General features: G+C 41.8%; 1 protein-coding gene across 7 annotated transcripts in view; it reads left to right on the plus strand.

Annotated features, from left to right (window-relative positions):
- The window catches only part of PIP4K2A (phosphatidylinositol-5-phosphate 4-kinase type 2 alpha), a 202,361-nt gene that overhangs the window by 87,368 nt on the left and 96,080 nt on the right, over nt 1–18,913 (plus strand). For 6 of the 7 annotated variants that reach the window (XM_008162824.4, XM_005302774.5, XM_008162825.4 and 3 more), the window contains 2 exons: nt 11,480–11,577; nt 12,704–12,800. In XM_008162824.4, the coding sequence (XP_008161046.1) occupies nt 11,480–11,577; nt 12,704–12,800 (195 nt within the window). Of the gene's footprint in view, nt 1–7,873; nt 8,072–11,479; nt 11,578–12,703; nt 12,801–18,913 lie in introns of all 7 variants that reach the window. The other variant, XM_065582966.1, reaches the window with a different exon arrangement.

The following is an 18,913-nucleotide window of genomic DNA, read 5'->3' on the forward strand; positions in this document are numbered from 1 at the left end:
GGGCCGGACCGGCGCACTTCCCCAGAACCGGGGCCAGAGTGAGCTGCTTGGCCGGGGCTGGACTGGGCCGCGCCTCCCCGGAGCCCTTCTCGTGCCCCCCGCCACCCCAGCTTACCTGGTGCTGCCAGCCTGCCTGCCCGCCCCTGCTTCTTTTCAACTTCCCGCGAACCTCTGATTTGCGGGGAGCAGGGGAGGGGGAGGATCAGGGGGCGGAGTGTTCAGGAGAGGGGAGGAGGGAGAAGTGAGCTGGGGGCGGGGTGGAGAGCTGCGGTGCGGGGCCCGATTCAGCCGATTTGGCTGAATCGGCCTAAAGCCGGCCCTGGCCATCCCCCTTCTCCCCCGCCCCCCCCCACACCCCTAACTGGAAGCAGCTCCTGTCCCTTCTCTCTAGCACAGTGCCGAAAGGCTGCTACTGACCACATTCTGGTGTGAACCCTGGCAGAAATCGGGAGGGGAAGAGGGTATGGGACCCTGCATGCCTCCCACCACATGATGCCTCGGGAAGACGGGTCCGTCCCAGGGGCCCAGCCAGGCATGGAGGGCATAGAATGCTGGGCAGGGAGAATCAGTTGGTCGGTCAAACCCCTGTGTGGAGAGGGGTACAGGAGTGAATGTGTGTGTGTATGTGTGTGTCACCTCTGTGTGTGGGGGCGGGGGTAGGGATGTCTGTTTCACCCCTCCCTGTGTGAACCCTAAAGCCTTAAAGATAAGAAAGCAAATAAAAAGAATCCAACTACGCAGTATTTCTTTTTAACGGGGGCTCAGTCAACTTGATCTTAATTTGAACATTTGTACTGCATAGTTCTGATTGGTTGCCAGTGAACTCACTTGAATATGAGTAATTTTACCAGCTGTCCCATATTCAGCATAGGGAAATATGGTCATGCTATTTAAATACATAAATTTGGTTTAAAATACAAAGAACAAAAAGACTACACATGTCTTTCTCTCAGACTAACAATAAACAAACCAGTTCACTTGTACCCTGCCAGGCCCAGGTAGTCAGATGGTAGAGAAATGTCTACCCATTCACAAAGATCTGGGGGGGGAAAGGTGCAACTTGTACAGCTGTGGCCATCTGCATCTGCCAAGAGAACAGCAACCTAGGTTTAGTTTGTTGAAACCACTAAGGGCTGTAATTGTGACTTTCTGCAGTGTTTAGCACAAAACATCCAATACCAGTCTAGCTTCAGCCCTGAGAGGTTGGTATGAAAAATGACATGTCATTTGAAAGGAAGGCAGAAATGTTTTGTGATTGTTAATACTTACATTCTTATCAAAGATGAGATATTCAATATTTAATGTATTGCATATAAAAATAAAATGGATGGAATTTAAATGGAAAGATAACTTGCATCAGAAGCATCCATTAGGGATCACTTGGAAATGCCAATTTTGATTGTGTGATTTGACTGGGGTGGAAACAGACATTAGTGGACTTGGGTCCTTTCCTCTTCTAAGTTTCTAGCCAGCCACAACATCTATAAGATGTTATGCAAGCTCCTAGCTGCAGTATGTAAAAAGAAGATACGCACTGGACTATTAGAGAACAGAATCATTGTTCTCTGTCCACTCCAGCTAAATATGCAATATCTTCAGTCAACTGCTTTTATTGTACACAGCTTAAATGTCTGTCTGCTTTGCATACAAGTAATTTATTGCTGCTTGTATTCTGACAGAATGAAACCTAATGCTTAATTAGGCATTGCACTGGTAATCTAGTATTTAGGGGGAATGTATCTGAATTAAATAAGGGCTATTAATAATGCCTAACAACTTGAGTATATTCATTGCTTGATTTGAAATAATATAAAATTAGTTAAGCTTATTTTAAAATGTCACAGTGTAAGATGGCTGTTTGGGAATACCTCTGTGTGTGCTAATTTCAGAACCATTACCAGCTGAGCCTTACTATTTATTCAATGTCCAGTAGGCTTTTATTATTCCCTTATTTGCAATTTAACTGCAACCTCTATTTTTCTGCCAGAGTGAATTCAATCCTAAACCTGCAGGAGGAGCAAAATGAGTTGCAAACACAAATTTTGCCTGCAAGCTCCGCTCTCCCTGCTACTGAACTGCAGGTCTCAGGAGATTGGCAGTCTGATATTTTTTCAGATTGAGCCATCTATTTAGAGTGGCACTGTCAATCTGAAGTGCCAAAATTTGCCTTTCTTAAAAAGATAAATGCTCAAGTGTGCCTTTTACATACAATGTATATGCAGTACAACCTTGCTTAGGTAAATATCATGGGGGATGAACTAAGGGAACGTTTCCTGGGCCATTTGTCACTGTTGTGCAGATATTTATTTACCTAATGTAATTAATAGGGCTGTCAAACAATTAAAAAATTAATTGTGATTAATTGCGAGATTAAAAAAATTAATCACAATTAATTGCAGTTTTAATCGTACTGTTAAACAATAATAGAATACCAATTTAAATTTATTATAAATATTTTGGGATGTTTTTCTACATTTTCAAATATATTGATTTCAATTACAACGCAGAATACGAAGTGTAGAGAGTTCACTTCATATTATTTTTTATTACAAATATTTGCTCTGTAAAAAAGATAAAAGTGCAATCTGTAAGTCGAAGCATGAAGAGGGATACGGGTGTTTAGCATATCTGGCACGTAAATATCTTGCAACGCTGGCTACAACAGAGCTATGCGAACACTTGTTCTCACTTTCAAGTGACATTGTAAATAAGAAGTAGGCAGCATTATCGCCCTTAAATGTAAACAAACTTGTTTGTATCAGCGATTGGCTGAACAAGAGGTATGACTGTGTGGACTTGTAGGCTCTAAAGTTTTCACATTGTTTTGGTTTTGAGTGCAGCTATTTAAAAAAAAATTCTACATTTGTAAGTTGCACTTTCACAATAGAGATTGCACTACAATACTTGTATGAGGTGAATTGAAAAATATTATTTTGTTTATCTATTCCAGGAGTTCTCAAACTGTGGGTCGGGACCCCAAAGTGGGTCATGACCCTGTTTTAATGGGGTCGCCAAGGCTGGCTTAGATTTGCTGGGGCCCAGGGCTGAAGCCAAAACCTGGGCCCCATTGACTGGGGCTGAAGCCAAAACCCTTGGATTTCAGCCCTGGGCAGCAGGGCTCTGGTTAAAGCACCCCCTGGCTGGGGCTAACGCAGAGGTGGGCAAACTATGGCCTGCAGGACCCTCCTTCCCGGCCCCATAGCTCCTGGCCCGAGAGGCTAGCCCCCGGCCCCTCTCCTGCTGTTCCCCCTTCCCCGCAGCCTCTGCTCACTGTGCCGCTGGCGCAATGGTCTGGTCAGCGGGGCTGCGAGGTCTTGCTGGGCAGCACAGCTGCATAGCTGCAGACTGACCTGGTGCTGTGTGTTGCGCGGTGGTGTAGCTGGTTCCAGCCGGGCGGCACGGCTGCCTGTCCGGGTGCTCTGAGCTGCGCCACCAGCCACCGGTGCTCCAAGCAGTGTGGCCAGGGAGCAGGGGGGGTTGGATAGAGGGCAGGGGAGTTTGGGGTGGTGGTCGGGGGCGGTCAGAGGGCGGGAACAGGCATGTTGAATGAGGGCAGGGGTTGTGGGGGGGCAGTCAAGAAGGAGGGGGGGGTTGGAAGGGGTGAAGGTGGGTAGTCAGGGACAGGAGTTCCGGGGGCGGTCAGGGAGAAGGGGTGGTTGGATGGGGCAGGGGTTCCAGGGGCAGTCAGGATTGAGAGGAGGGGTTGGATGGGGCGGTGGGGGGAGGTTCGGGGGCGGTTGGGGACAGGGAACGGGGAGTTGGATGGGGCAGGAGTCCCGGGGGGCCATCAAGGGGCGAGAAGCAGGGGGAGTCGGATGAGGTGGGACTGGGCCACGCCTGGCTGTTTGGGGAGGCACAGCCTCCCCTAACCGGCCCTCCATACAATTTCGGAAACCTGATGTGGCCCTCAGGCCAAAAAGTTTGCCCGCCCCTGGGAGGTGGGGCTCGGGCTTTGGTACCTCCACCTGGGGTGGCGGGGCTCGGGTGGGCTCAGGCTTCATTCCCCCTCCTGGGGTCATGTAGTAATTTTTGTTGTCAGAATGGGGTCACGGTGCAATGAAGTTTGAGAATCTCTGATCTATTCTATTGTTTAAGTGAAATTAAAACTGCTATTAAGCATGATTAATTTTTTAAATCAAGTTAATTTGTTTTAAGTTAATTGCTTTAGTTAACTGTGATTAATTGATAGCCTTAGTAATTAGTAGACAACTGTTGATGCAGCACTGCCCCAAATCATAGGACGTTCTGGATAGCTAAAGTTCACATAGTCAAGGTTGTAGTGCATATGTTTATCTTGGGTTTGGCAGAATTAGATGAGGGTTTTTTGTTTTTTTGTTTTTTTTTTAAATGGTCATTTTGGCAGATACATATTTTATATTAAGCATTTTTTTTAAAATCTGTTTTAATTTTCTTGGTTGCATGAAATTATGGGATTTAAGCATTTTTTCCTGTTTTTATCTATTGAATTTTCACAGTTGCAGGAAGTTGAGAGGACTGTCCAATTTTGAACTTGTGTACTTATTGTAGTACAAAACATTTAGCTGCCCAAGTTGGTCTTAGGAGAGGCATGTGCAGCACTTTGCTGTCTGAATAGACTGAATAATCTTTCCGTAGACTCTGAAGTTACTGATACTCCAAATGCACGTAATTCTGTACTGCACATGACAGGCAGTGATTTTTTTTATTTGTTTTTACTTCTCCAGTGTTCAAGTGCTAGTATGCTGTCATCACAGGGCACTTCACATGCCATGGATAAGTCAAAATCGTTCCTGAACTCTTCTGTCTTGCATGGGAAAATACACAGCATATTTTCATAGTTGCTAAAATTGCATGACATCTGAGCTTGACAAATGGATCAAACACTTTACAGTTGGCAAAAAGAGATCCTGATCCATAGAGTCCATCAAATATATTGCAGAGTATAGTTAGCTTTAGTTTGCTTTGAAATTCTGACGTGAAAGCATGCATTGCAGATGAAAGGAGTTGCCTTTTGGAGCCCACTGACTTGAGGTTTCACTTACTTCTTTTAAGGCACCATGTAAATAAGCAGCAACTTGTCAATTACAGTAAAGCAGCATATTATTTTGATGTATGAGGTACATTTGGTTTCTAATTGCAAATGAACCCCATAGATTTTTCCAAAAAATACACACAAAGATAACTTGCGTTACAGTTCTCACTGGTTTACATTGTCCTCAATGATCCATGTTAGTTTCATTGTCGTCTTTGAGGTGACTGCATCATCTTCTTTAAAGAGAGAGTCTGTTATGCTGTCCCAATAGCCAGGAATGAATCTTGCTGCCTGGATCCAGGAAAACCAGCATGATGGCACAACACAAGGGAGCACATGCAAACTTCTTAGGCTCACGTTGTTGCCTTCACAGACTTTTATTTATTTATTTATTTTTAAGCTCACCTTTACTTGTTTTCATATTTATATATTACTGGAAAATGTAGCACAAGTGTGTTGACCACACAGAAAGCATCAGTTTTGATTGCCTAGTCAATGGCTACATGCAAAAGATGAGCAATATATGGAGTATGCAGCTGATATGCATACATATGAAGCACAGCTAATAAAAAGTTCGAATCACAGACGACATTATTTGGAATCTCTACAAAGCATAGTAAATAGAAAATCCACAGCTGCTGCTTTTGTTTCATTCTTCCCAAGCTGTTTTACGAAGCCCGTGTTACCTTTCCTTGACTTGCTTTAATTTCAGGTGAGACTTACTGTTGAGATGTTCAGCATTATGATTTGTCTTTCTCTATATTTCTTGTTTACAAACTTTGCAGCACAAAATGTCCTCGGCTCCCTTTCCAAACTTTTTCACCGTTTCAAATTCCAGGTCAGGGCATCACTGTAGAGTTTTTCTTTTCAGCCTATTACTAACATATAAAAAATATGGGCTTATTTTCCCTAAAGAAGGTACCTCTTTGTTACTGAGTAGGTTGATAGTGTCCTGTTTTAAATCATGAATTGAAAGATGACAAAAATACAGCAAAAATTCACACTTATGCGACTGAAAAAAGTCCGGACACATGCTTAATTTTAAGAGAGATAGGCTGGTACCAGAGATTGCACGGAAAGTACCTTTCCCTTTTCACTACAAATGGGTATAATTTTATTTCATTTATGCTGTAAGTGATGATTCTCTTGACTAATTGAAATTAAATTAAATTAATATACTTTGTTTTGAGTCCTTTGCAAACAGGAATCTCTTCTTTATTTTTCTCCATGCATGAAGCCCTTATACTTTATTGGTGCATATTAATCAGCTTTTGTGGGAAATCATTATAGACTTGTGACTTCATTGCACTCAAGAGAAACAGCTAAGAAGAAAACAAATGTTTCAGCAGTTTTATTTCGTGACTTTTGCCAATAGAACAGTTCCAACTATTTTTTTAAACTTTTGAGTTATAGCTGTTGTAATGCAATTTTCAGTTATAGCTGTTGGTGTTACACTCTTAACCTTGAAAATGACATTTCATTTATTAACAATTTTATGTTTTGTTTTCCCTCCTCCCTTTTCTCTAATGGAGTTTAAATCAATAACTTTTCTTTCCTCTCATGTGAATAAGCAGCATTGGTATAAGCACTATTCTGAGAAGCATGTGTGCTTAACTTCTGTGTGGAGGCATGTACAAAATACTGTGTGTCAGATTTCATATAAATATTACTTTAAATTCTGTGTCAGAGGTGGCCTTAAAACAAAAGGAGCATGAGAATGAATGTTATCCCAAAGCACAGGTTTGTCATTGGTTTACAACACTTAAAAGGTATAAAATATCTGATATGTGGCTTGCTCTATTAGGTATCTTTAAAAGATGATTACTTGTTTTATTTACTTATTGGTCGTAAGTGAAAAAGTTAGCAGCCCGCATTGTGACATTGAGACAAAATTACATTGTTAATGTTGTTGGAGATATGCTGATTGTGTGTTCATATGAGCCTGAGGCTACCCTATACTACAGATTTCTGCCAGGATAGCTCTGTTGGTCGGGGATGTGATGAGATGTAATCCCTGAAGCTGTGCCAGCAAAAGCCCAGAGAGTAGATGCAGTTATACTAGCAAAACTGTGCTTTTGCTAGTGTATCTTGTTTCACAGGGCGGGGGCTGGTGGCGATGGAATAAGCTATACCAGTAAAAGTGCAGTTTTGCTTGTACAACATCATCCACGCTAGGAATGTTTTGCTGGTACAGTATACGGACATAGCTATACCAGCAAAACATTTCTGGTTTAGAAATGGCCTAATTCTCCATTCCATTGCACTGGTTTTATTTTGGCCTCTGAAGTGAGTTACATCAGCATAAAACGGGGTAATGAAGTGTAGAATGAGGCCCTTTGACCCCTGCTCCTCCCCTCTTGTATCGAAAGCTGCTTTATCTGTATGGTTACAGTTTCCACAGTGAGCTGATGACATGGTATCCCTTTCTTTGTTGCATAGAGCTACAAAACTAGTCAGATTAAAACTAGCCTACAGAAAATATTAGCACATGAAGAAGTCTACCTTCTTCGAGTGACGGTGCCTATATATATTCCAATCATGGGTGTGCATGCACACCATGCGCCAGAGCTAGGAGGTTTTTGTAGCAGTGTCTGAAGAATTAGATGTTGTGCTTGAAAGGTTTAAATTAATTGATGGTCTGTACTGCTAGGAGGTGTCATTCCTCAGCTGAGGCAATTAAAGGTCATATTTGATTTTATGCAGTATTTTTTTGTTCTAGAAGAGACAAAGATTGAGAACTGACTGTCATACTCTAAGACTGAGTGAATACCTTAAAACAATCTGTTTTTCCTCAAACAAAAAGTTAAATCCCATTAGGTTGCATTAATGCTCCTTTCTGATGTATTTTTCTTCATACTCTAGCAAAAGAGCTTGCTGGAAGGAATATTTGTGGAAAACAGTGAATTTCACTGATGTCCTCAAGGATCTGAGTAACTGCAATGAACTTCAAGGAGCCCTGCTGTTACTGGGGAAGGTGTAAGCAGCAGAGATGGCAGTGGAGCTGTCTGGCTGCAGATTTAGCAAGGCAGCACTGCATTGGTTTACACCCACTTCACATCTGTAAGGACTAAAGTCTTAATTTTTATTTTGCGAGACCGCTCAGTTTCTCTAAAAGTTCATAAGTGGATTTTTCTAACCACTCACAAACCACTACTCTGATTCAGTGAAACCTTCCTGTACCACTCCGTCTGTGTAATCTTTACAATTAAACTTCTGGAAATTAGAATCCTACATATTAGGTCATCTCTACCCCATATCCTTGCCAGTGCAGGACTCTTCCCTGGTGGGCAAGCTAAGGCTCTCTCCCTCCATTTGGCTCCACACAGAGGGAGGCTTTCCCATGTTTAAAACCTCACTGAAGCTCACAGGACTCTGCATGAGCACAAAGGTCTGCCAATGCAAATTCAATTTCAGGACCAGGATCCTGAACCCTGCAAGAGCCATGACTAAAAATACTTTCTGGATATTTGGTGATCTTTCTCGTGGATTTTTCAGTAATGGTTTGAAAGGACTATTGAGCACTTGATTCATAAACAAAAATAGACCATTTTCAGGTAGTAGTTTATGCCGGGCAGTCATAAGAGATTGAAATTGTTTTTCCACTATGTTACCAAGTTAAAACTTGTTGTAGTCCACTGAGAGCAACCAGTGCTAATTATTGTGTTTGTTAAGCTGTGGTTCAAATACTATGCTGGAAAATTTAAGAGATTAATAAATACAACAACAAAAACATGTTTGTTTTCAAAAGAGGTGAAGTACCTGTGAAGTTTCTTTTTGATGTATGAAAACAATTACGTTTATTTTTTAACATAAATATTGGTAATGAACTTAAGGTGTGACGTAAGTGGTCATTTTTGAAATTTTAAATATAATCCTAAAACATTCCCTAGTTTAAAGGGATACCGTCAAGTCAGATTTGCCCCAGAATTTAGGCTTTGTTAAAACAAGTTTACAGTATATTCCAAAATTAAGACGAATAAATGTTTGTTAATTTAAGAAATAAAATTCCGGTGGAAACAGGATAACCCAAACATTCTTCCTCAATGTTTGCATCCCAGACGTAGCAGCATTGTACATGAACCAGAACTTGAAATTAACTAGAAACTAATTTATTTTTGTTATCCAGATAGACAGTGAAAAGAGTAAGGCCCTAATTCTCCAATTTATCCCAAATTAGTGAGGCTCCATGCAGATTCAAGTATCTGCCCTCATGTTAATCAAGGCCTAAGTTACATATACACCTCTACCTTGATATAACGCTGTCCTCAGGAGCCAAAAAATCTTACCGCATTATAGGTGAAACCGTGTTATATTGAACTTGCTTTGATCCACCGGAGTGCGCAGCCCCGCCCCCGCCGGAGTACTGCTTTACTGCGCTATATCCGATTTCGTGTTATACCGGGTCGCGTTATATCGGGGTAGAGGTGTATTACATATATCACATAAGTTACATATGTCTTGTGCAGGATTGAAGCCTAAATTAAATATATATAAAGATTAAAATTCTGTTTTAATAATAAATGGAACGTGGGCAAAGAAATTTTTTGTGTTTTCTGTTTTGTTTCTAATACTTTTAACTTAACAATGTTCTTTTAAGCAGTTGCTCTTTTTAATCTATGTTTGGGCTAGTATCGAAAAGTATCTTATCTTTCCCTAGTTTCTCTGCACTTTTCCCTTCTACCACAACTTTCGACAAAAATAGACGTATCAATGAGACACATTGGGGAGGGATAGCTCAGTAGTGGGGAGGGATAGCTTAGTGGCTTGAGCATTGGCCTGCCAAACCCAGGGTTGTGAGTTCAATCCTTGAGGGGGCCATTTAGGGATCTGGGACAAAAATCTGTCTTGGGATTGGTCCTGCTTTGAGGAGGGGGTTGTACAGATGACCTCCTGCGGTCCCTTCCAACCCTGGTATTCTATGATTCTACCACATAAAAACCAAAGAATGTCTTCTCAGTTAAAAAGTGCAAGAAGCATAAATGAGATCATTAGTGCTATTATTCATTGGTAATGTGTCTGGTTCCGTTATTACTATGATTTTATGTGAAAAATATTACACATTTTATTTTTACTTGGAATTATTATTACTATCATCAGTAGGGTGCTCCTCTGAGATCTGACAATAAAATCTGGTAGAATTGTTAATAAATCTGCATTGGCAGATTCAGTACAGGACAGAACTGAGACCTAATAATTGTAATTATTATATTACACTGATTTAATGTGATACATTGCCATGAAATTCTTCATTGTAACAAGGGCTTTCATTCAATTACATTTTATAGCTGCCCTATAAGGAACCATTACCATTGAAACAAAAGCAAATTCTAAATACAAGTGGGTTTTTTTGTTTTGTTTTTAAAGATTTTCTGGATCCCTGGATGTCCTCAGAGTTTAGGGGGTCACTTTTTAGTATGGTACCTATTCAATCTCTGTCACTCCTGATATGACTGAAGATGACTTCAGGAAGCTACTCAAAGCACTTCTCTGTCCTACTTCTCTTCAGGTCCATAGCTGAGCACATTACCTCCATGGCATTTCCAGGCTCTGTTAACCCAGAAGCAGGGGGCCAAGTTACCTCCATGGCAGCTTGTTGTGCTATCGCTAGGCCATGGCCTCAGTTCAAATCAATATTATTGCCATCTCATTATCTGTGTTCTTAGCTCTTTCAACTCCTCATCCACTATGGTGATGATAGTACTGCACCCATCAGACAATAATAGAAATTCCATTCAAACGGATCTGTAACAGTCCTTAAAATATTCATCGCAAATAATACTTACTTTGAGGTGTTTAAAAGGTGGAGTGTGAGAAGATGTGTAAGAAGAAATGTTTAAATCAAGGCATCTGTTTTCAGTACAGTTGTTGTTGTAGGACTCAAGCACATACCGAGAGGAGAGGGGAGAGAGACTAGTTCATAGGCTGTAAAGGAAAGTAGTAATTAGTGTATGAAATGTGGCAAAATTTTGACAAATGATCTGGGGTAGAAAAGTAGTTCTGTCCAATAAACAGGAGCAGCATTTTCATGGTTAAACACAATTTCTACTCTGATTTCATATCCTGATTGACATTCCTGAGAAGAAGTACTTTCCAAGAGTACTTTGGAGGTTCTTGGCACTTACTACAATACAGATCAGGAATGCTTTTCCTACTCTCTCCATCATAGCTGATCCCCTGACCAAAACAACATTTTAAAGATATTACTGAAGAGGCAACTGATGACATCGGTCATTCTAACAATAATTCAAAGTAACTATGCCACATTTACTGTTAAAACTGGACACATGTAACTTTAAAATGTCATTAAATTTTTCATCCAGAAAAACTGAAATTGCTTTAGGATTTGTTCTCCTAAATTTAACAAGTTTTAGGGTATGTTTAGTTTGTTTTAAGTCACGTGTAGAGTGTATTTGTAAAGTGACAGCAAAGCTAAAATGTTATTAAATGTTTGTTTTTCTTCTCCTCTAGATCAATGAACTGAGCCATGTTCAAATCCCTATTATGTTGATGCCAGATGATTTCAAAGCATATTCAAAGATAAAGGTGGACAATCACCTTTTCAACAAGTAAGTGCAAGTAACAATCCTTTGTAGAGGGGGGGGATAAAGCTCCTGGCAGCGATATTTTACAAAATTCTATAAACTCTGTTATTTTTCAATGAATGAGAGTAAAGTTTTGTTGATTAAGTTAATCCTGTGATAAACATAACCATCTGTTATATTCTAAAAAGCAACAGCAGGGCCTACTGGGTAGTACTCTTTGGCCATATGGTATATTATTACCCATGAATATCTTGTACCTAGAAAATGATTGTTCTGTTTATGATGGAAATTTTTGTTTAGGTATTTTAAATGCATACATTTTTGTACAGTTATTTTTTATGTTTGAAACAAAAAAGTTATAAATCAGAATAAACAGTGGGATAGGGAGTATTTCAAAGCCAAATAAGGAATGTACACCTTTTCATAATCCCTGATCTGAAATCATATAAAATGTTGACCGTATTACCCCATTCTGTTATATGATAAACTATGGAATTAGTTGGAAATTTATTAGAATGATTTAGCAAAATAATGACTTCAGGCATTTGTTTTCAGCAATGTACGTTAGTCGTGTGTTTCAGATACAAAATAATAGCATGTGCACTTTTATAAAGATAAAATGAAGGTTAAAAATATTCTAGAAAATGGAATGATTCCATTATTTTGTACCTTCTAATCTGTGGCAAAGTTCAAAGAGAAGAAGTAGCAATTACTCTTTCTGAGTATAACAGTGAGGTTAATTATAGGATTTTAAAACTAATCCATCATTAAAGGAGTCCATGTTTTATAAAAGCTTTGATGTTTCTCTGATTTTTTTGGTGTCATAGTTGAATCCTTGTATAATCCAATTTAAGGTTTTTTCTTTAGAGCATTAGTAGGGCAAAGAGAAAATTATTTCACTGTTTTTGAGTCCAGATGTGAAGACTTGTCAAAATTTAGATGTATGGACTTCATCCAGTTCTTATATAGCTGATTACCAAGCCCTATGTGTATTTCTATAAAAGAGAGAAAATAGACCTGATAGAGGTTGGAGTAGATGGACTCTTAAGTCTGCTTTGTCTCTGTTTTGTACAAAAGTTTAAGATGTTATTGTCCTGAGTAATTTATTTGAACATGCATGTGAATTTCAGTGTTTTGCATTCTCTTTCAGAGAAAACATGCCAAGTCATTTCAAATTTAAGGAATATTGTCCAATGGTATTCCGCAATCTGAGAGAGAGATTTGGAATAGATGATCAGGACTTTCAGGTAGGTTGACTATCAATATACATGTGAAGAACTATTCATAGTGCCACTGGCTATGAGCAGGAGAATCTGTTTGTGTGGAAGTCTGCCCACAGATCATCATAGGCTTATACTTCGAGAGTCTGTCTGCTCATTCAGTGAGAAAATGGGCTTCTCCCACCCTTCTTAGTTATAATTAAGAAGGAACAGGACAGGAGTATACTAATTCTGAGATTGTCAGTGGTGTAGTTGAGATTGTGCAGGAGCTGTAGACCCACATGAAGGTGGGGGTTTTGTTTAGTTTTTGAAGGGGGTTGTTTTTTAATTATAAACTGGGGGAGGGGGTTTGGAGTCTGCTTAGGCATTTAATAAGGGATCCAGGAGTGAAGCCCTAGTAGGGAGATGCCTGCTGGCTCTTCATCTGATGTAGACAATGTTGAGGCAGCAAGAGAGTTTTCTGCCTCTTTCCTTTTTTTCTTATTTCTTGCAATTTTCAGTATCTTGGTCCTTAGCTTTTCTTGTTTGTGTCCTCAATACTTGTGTGTCTGTTCTCCTCCTCCTGTTGCATCACTAGGGCCCTATCAAATTCATGGTCCATTTTGATTAATTTCACGACCAGAGAGTTTTTAAATTGGTCAATTTCAGGTTTTCAGATGTTTTACATCTGAAATTTCACAGTGTTGTGACTGTGGGGGTCCCAACCCAAAAGGTACCCGGAGGTGGGTCTGGTCTCTTCCCCCCTCCCTCCCCAGCCTGACTGGGACTTGCAGCTAGAAGCCCCCAGCTGGGGTCCTCCCAGCAGCACGGAGAAGGGCTTATTTCACGGTCCATGACTCTTTCTACTTATTCTGTTTCCTACTGCTGCACATACCTGCCACAGTGAAGTTGCTGAGGCTAGGTATAGTGCCTCTTGCAGTAAAAGGAAAGAGGTATGTCTGGACAGCACCGATGGGAGATGCTGTATCCACTGAGCAACTTTAGCAAGGTACAGCAGTAACACAAGTGTTGTTTGAACATAGTCTCACTGCATGTGTTAGTACCTCTGTCTCTTTTTCCTTCTCACCCCATATTTTACTAACCAGAAAGAGTACCAGGGTGGTACTTTTGCTGTCTTCCAATTGTCATGATCTGAAGATTGCTCCAATGCTCTGCATATGTTTCTGAGTAAAGAGCAGATTTGGCAAGCTAACAGAACACTGCAGGACCTGGCAGCGTTAGAAGAAGCTCTGGCAGCCTGATGATAACTCTGGCTGCTTGGCTTTCTGTCCTCACAAAAAGGAATGGCCAGAGTACTTCACTACTATAGGAAAAGAAAGTAATAGCACTCTGTTCTAGCGTAACCTTACTCTTACCTACTGCCATTCCCGTAATCACTTGTGGCTGTATTTTCTCCACACACTATTACAGCTACCCACCTCCTTCCGCCATGACACTACAAATGGTTCTGTCCTTTTTCTATCCAATGCTTATTGTGAACCCAATATTTTTCCCTTCCCTGACAATGTCCCAGTGCTGTCCTTTTATTATGCACTCTTCCAATAGAAGTTATCTTTTTTTTTCTCCCTTTCACCGTTACCACCCCACCATCATTCAGCTGCATTTTTATCTCATCTTGACATACTCTGACATCTCCTGCTGAATTTCCACTTGCCAAACCTGGATCTTAGATTTCTAGCCTGGTGAAATGATGGTACAAGCCATTCCCGTCTGTTTGGAGCCCGCTAAACTTCTGCTCCTTGTCTTAGAGTTGCTGATTTAAACTAAGAAAGCAGAGCTGATTGAAACTTTCTGAATTTTTGTTTTTAAGCAAAAATTTTCATTGAAACTTGAAATTTAAATGAGAAGATTGGGATAACTTTTTTTGCAAGCATTTTCTCAAAAAATTCAGCCTGTTTCGCAATCTGCTATAGAGCTTGTCAATTTTTTCTGAATTCTGCTTTTAATAGAATCAAAATTAACTTCCCATTTTTAAAATAGCTCCCTAAGAAGGAAGATATTGTATAATATATTTGAGTTTAACATTTACATTCAGAATGTTTCCTCAAAATTTTTTACAGATCCTTCCACCTGTAGATTTCTGGTTCAAATTTGACTAATCATAGAAGATTATGGTTGGAAGAGACCTCAGGAGATCTAGTCCAACCCCCTGCTCAAAGCAGGACCATTTATATCATCCCAGCAGGGGCTTTGTCAAGCCAGGCCTTAAAAATCTCTAAGGATGGAGATGGGTTACCTCCCTAGGTAACCCATTCCAGTGCTTCACCACCCTCCTAGTGAAATAGTTTTTTCCTAATATCCAACCTAGACTCCCCCCAATGCAACTTGAGATCATTGTTCCTTATTCTGTCATCTGGTACCACTGAGAACAGCCTAGCTCCATCCTCTTTGGAATACCCCTTCAGGTAGTTGAAAGCTGCTATCAAATCCCCCCTCTCTCTTCTCTTCTGCAGATTAAATAAGCCCAGTTCCCTCAGCCTCTCCTCATAAATCATGTGCCCCAGCCCCCTAATTATTTCTGTTGCCATCCACCTCCACTGAACTCTCTCCAATTTGTCCACATCCTTTCTGTAGTGGGGGGACCAAAACTGGATGCAATACTCCAGGTGTGGCCTCACCAGTGCCAAATAGAGGGGAATAATCACTTCCCTTGATCTACTGGCAATGCTCCTATAATGCAGCCCAATATGCTGTAGCCTTCTTGGCAACAAGAACACACTGACTCATATCCAGCTTTTTGTCCACTGTAATCCCCAAGTCTTTTTTTGCAAAACTGCCGCTTAGCCAGTCGGTCCCCAGCACGTAGCAGTGCATTGGATTCTTCCATCCTAAGTGCAGGACTCTACACTTGTCCTTGTTGAACCTCATCAGATTTCTTTTGGCCCAATCCTGCAATTTGTCTAGGTCACTCTGGACCCTATCTCTACCCTCCAGCCTATCTACTTCTCCCCCCAGGTTAGCGCCATCCGCAAAATTGCTGAGGGTGCAATCCATCCCATCATCCAGGACATTAATGAAGATGTTGAACAAAACCGGCCCAGGGACAGACCCCTGGGGCACTCTGCTTGATACCGGCTGCCAACTAGACTTTGAACAGTTGTTCACTACCCCTTGAGCCCGATGATCTAGCCAGCTTTCTATCCACCTTATAGTCTGTTCATCCAATCCATACTTTTTTAACTTGCTGGCAAGAATATTGTGGGAGACCATATCAAAAGCTTTGCTAAAGTCAAGATATATCACGTCCACCGCTTTCCCCATATCCTCAGAGCCAGTTATCTCATCATAGAAGGCAGTCAGGTTGGTCAGGCATGACTTGCCCTTGGTGAATCCATGTTGACTGTTCCTGATAACCTTCCTCTCCTCCAAGTGCTTCAAAATGGATTCATTGAGGACCTGCTTCATGATTTTTCCAATGACTGAAGTGAGGCTGACCAGTCTGTAGTTCCCCAGATTCTCCTTTTTCCTTTTTTAAAGATGGGCGCTATATTTACCTTTTTTCAGTCGTCCGGGACCTCCCCCGATCGCCACAAGTTTTCAAATATAATGGCCAATGGCTCTGCAATCACATCAGCCAACTCCCTCAGCACCCTCAGATGCATTAGATCCAGACCCATTTATTTGTGCATGTCCAGCTTTTCTAAATAGTCCTTAACCTGTTCTTTCACCACTGAGGGCTGCTCACCTTCTCCCCATACTGTGCTGCCCAGTGCAGCAGTCTGAGAGCTGACCTGGTCTGTGAAGACGAAGGCAAAAAAAGCATTGAGTACTTCAGCTTTTTCCACATCATCGGTCACTAGGTTGCCTCCCCCATTCAGTGAGGGTCCCACACTTTCCCTGACTACCACCTTGTTGCTAACATGCTGTAGAAACCCTTCTTATTACCCTTCACATCCCTTGCTAGCTGCAACTCTAATTGTGCTGTGGTCTTCCTTGTTACACCTCTGCATGCTCAAGCAGTATTTTTATACTCTTCCCTAGTCGTCTGTCCAAGTTTCCACTTCTTGTAAACTTCCTTTTGTGTTTAAGCTCGCCAAAGATTTCTCTGTTAAGCCAAGCTGGTCGCCTGCCATATTTGCTATTCTTTCTGCACATTGGGATGGTTTGTTCCTGAACCCTCAATAACTACTCCCTTACATACAGTGCAACTCATCCACCTTTTCTCCCCCACCTGTCCTTCCTGAAGTGTTTATACCCATCCATGACAGTGCTCCAGTCATGTGAGTTACCCCACCAAGTCTCTGTTATTCCAATCACAGCATAGTTAGTTGACTGCCAGGACTTCCATTTCTTTCTGTTTGTTTCCCAGGCTTCTTGCGTTCGTGTACAGGCACCTATGATAACTAGCCGATTGCCCTGCTTTCTCAGTATGAATCAGGAGGCCTCCCCTGTTGCACCCTCCTTCTTGTGTTTCTTCCCAATATCCCATTTCCCCATTTACCTCTGGGCTTAGGTCACCATCCCCCGGCGAACCTAGTTTAAAGCCCTCCTCACTAGGTTAGCAAGCCTCCCTGCGAAGATGCTCTTCCCTCTCTTCGTTAGGTGGATTCCATCTCTTCATAGGAATCCTTCTTCCTGGAACAACATCCCATGGTCGAAGAATCCAAAGCTCTCTCTCTGACACTACCTGCATAACCATGCATTTACCTCCACAATTTGATAGTCCCTACCTGGGCCTTTTCCTTCAACAGGGAAGATAAACTAATGAAGTTCCTCTTGACCAGGAGGAAAGTGGATTCTGTAGCTGAGGGGCTTTCATGGAAAACACTCTGCCAGGTACCCTCTCACATTTAAATTGGAAGGAATCTAGCTCATACACCTCCAGTGACCACAGCTATGTACATTCTACAGGACAGAGCTGATCTGTTAATTAGGCAGGTTTCAGGCCATTTAAGACTTTATAAGTTAAAAGCTACATCTTAAACTCACTTGAAGGCAGTAGGCAGTCAATGTAGATCATGGAGCACCTGTATCATGTGCTTGAAGTGAGATATTCTACTTAATGAGTCACCTCATTCACTAGTTTGAGCATTGGCCTGCTAAACCCAGGGTTGTGAGTTCAATCCTTGAGGGGGCCATTTAGGAAAATGGGGTAAAAATCTGTCTCTGGATTAGTCCTGCTTTGAGCAGGGGGTTGGACTAGATGACCTCCTGAGGTCCCTTCCAATTGTGATATTCTATGATCTGTCTACATCTGTCTAGTTTTGGAGAAAAGCTGACCTTGTCTTGATGATGACTAAAGATAATCAGCCATCACAAAACGTTCAGCCTCTGTTCCATGACCCAGTTGAAACATTACTATGTGTAACCTAGGGTCTGGTCCAAATTAACCAGAACGTGGCGCGTTAAGTATATTGAACACATGCAATTAACTGATTGCCAGCAATCTATAGAATAGGAAATATTAGAAAGTATTTGGTGTATAATTTCAAACAATTAATAAATCAATAAAATTATAAGTTCTTCTTCGAGTGATTGTTCACGTCCATTACACATTAGGTGTACGCGCGCCGCGTGCACGGACGTCGGAAACTTTTTCCCTTAGCGGCTCCCGTCGGGCCGGCAGGGCCCCTCCCTCCCGCCAGAGCGGCGCCCCGCTCTAGGGTATATATATCCCTGCCGACCCGACCCCTCCAGTTCCTTCTTACTGTCCGTGGCGGCGTTGGAACAACTCTCTCTCGTCTGAGAGTGTCCCTTAGCATAGTCATTAGTGTTATTTAGCAAACAGTTATCAGTTAATTAGTAGTAGTGTTGAGCTTAGTAGTTAACAGCTCATTAGGTACTTAAAGTTCCTGCTGTGGTTGCTTGGTCAACCCCGGCACCGGCCCTGGGCGGCGGGGCATACCGCACGCCCAAGGCTTCAAGGCTTGTGCCACGTGCCGCAAGCCTATGCCATTGAGCGACCCCCACGACTCGTGTCTCCGCTGCCTGGGGGAAGCTCACCAGAAAGAGCGCTGCAAGATCTGCAAGGCCTTTAAGCCCAGAACTAAGAAAGAAAGAGACTTTCGCCTCAAGCAGCTGCTCATGGAGACGGCGTTGCAGCCCTCCACTTCGGCGGCGCCGTCTGCCTCAGTGCGGAGCGCCCCGGCATCGGTGCGGGAACCAGTGCCGGCGGGTCACTCGAAGCCCACGGCATCGAC

This window comes from Chrysemys picta, chromosome 2 (genome assembly GCF_011386835.1).
Source record: "Chrysemys picta bellii isolate R12L10 chromosome 2, ASM1138683v2, whole genome shotgun sequence".
NCBI lineage: Eukaryota > Metazoa > Chordata > Testudines > Emydidae > Chrysemys > Chrysemys picta.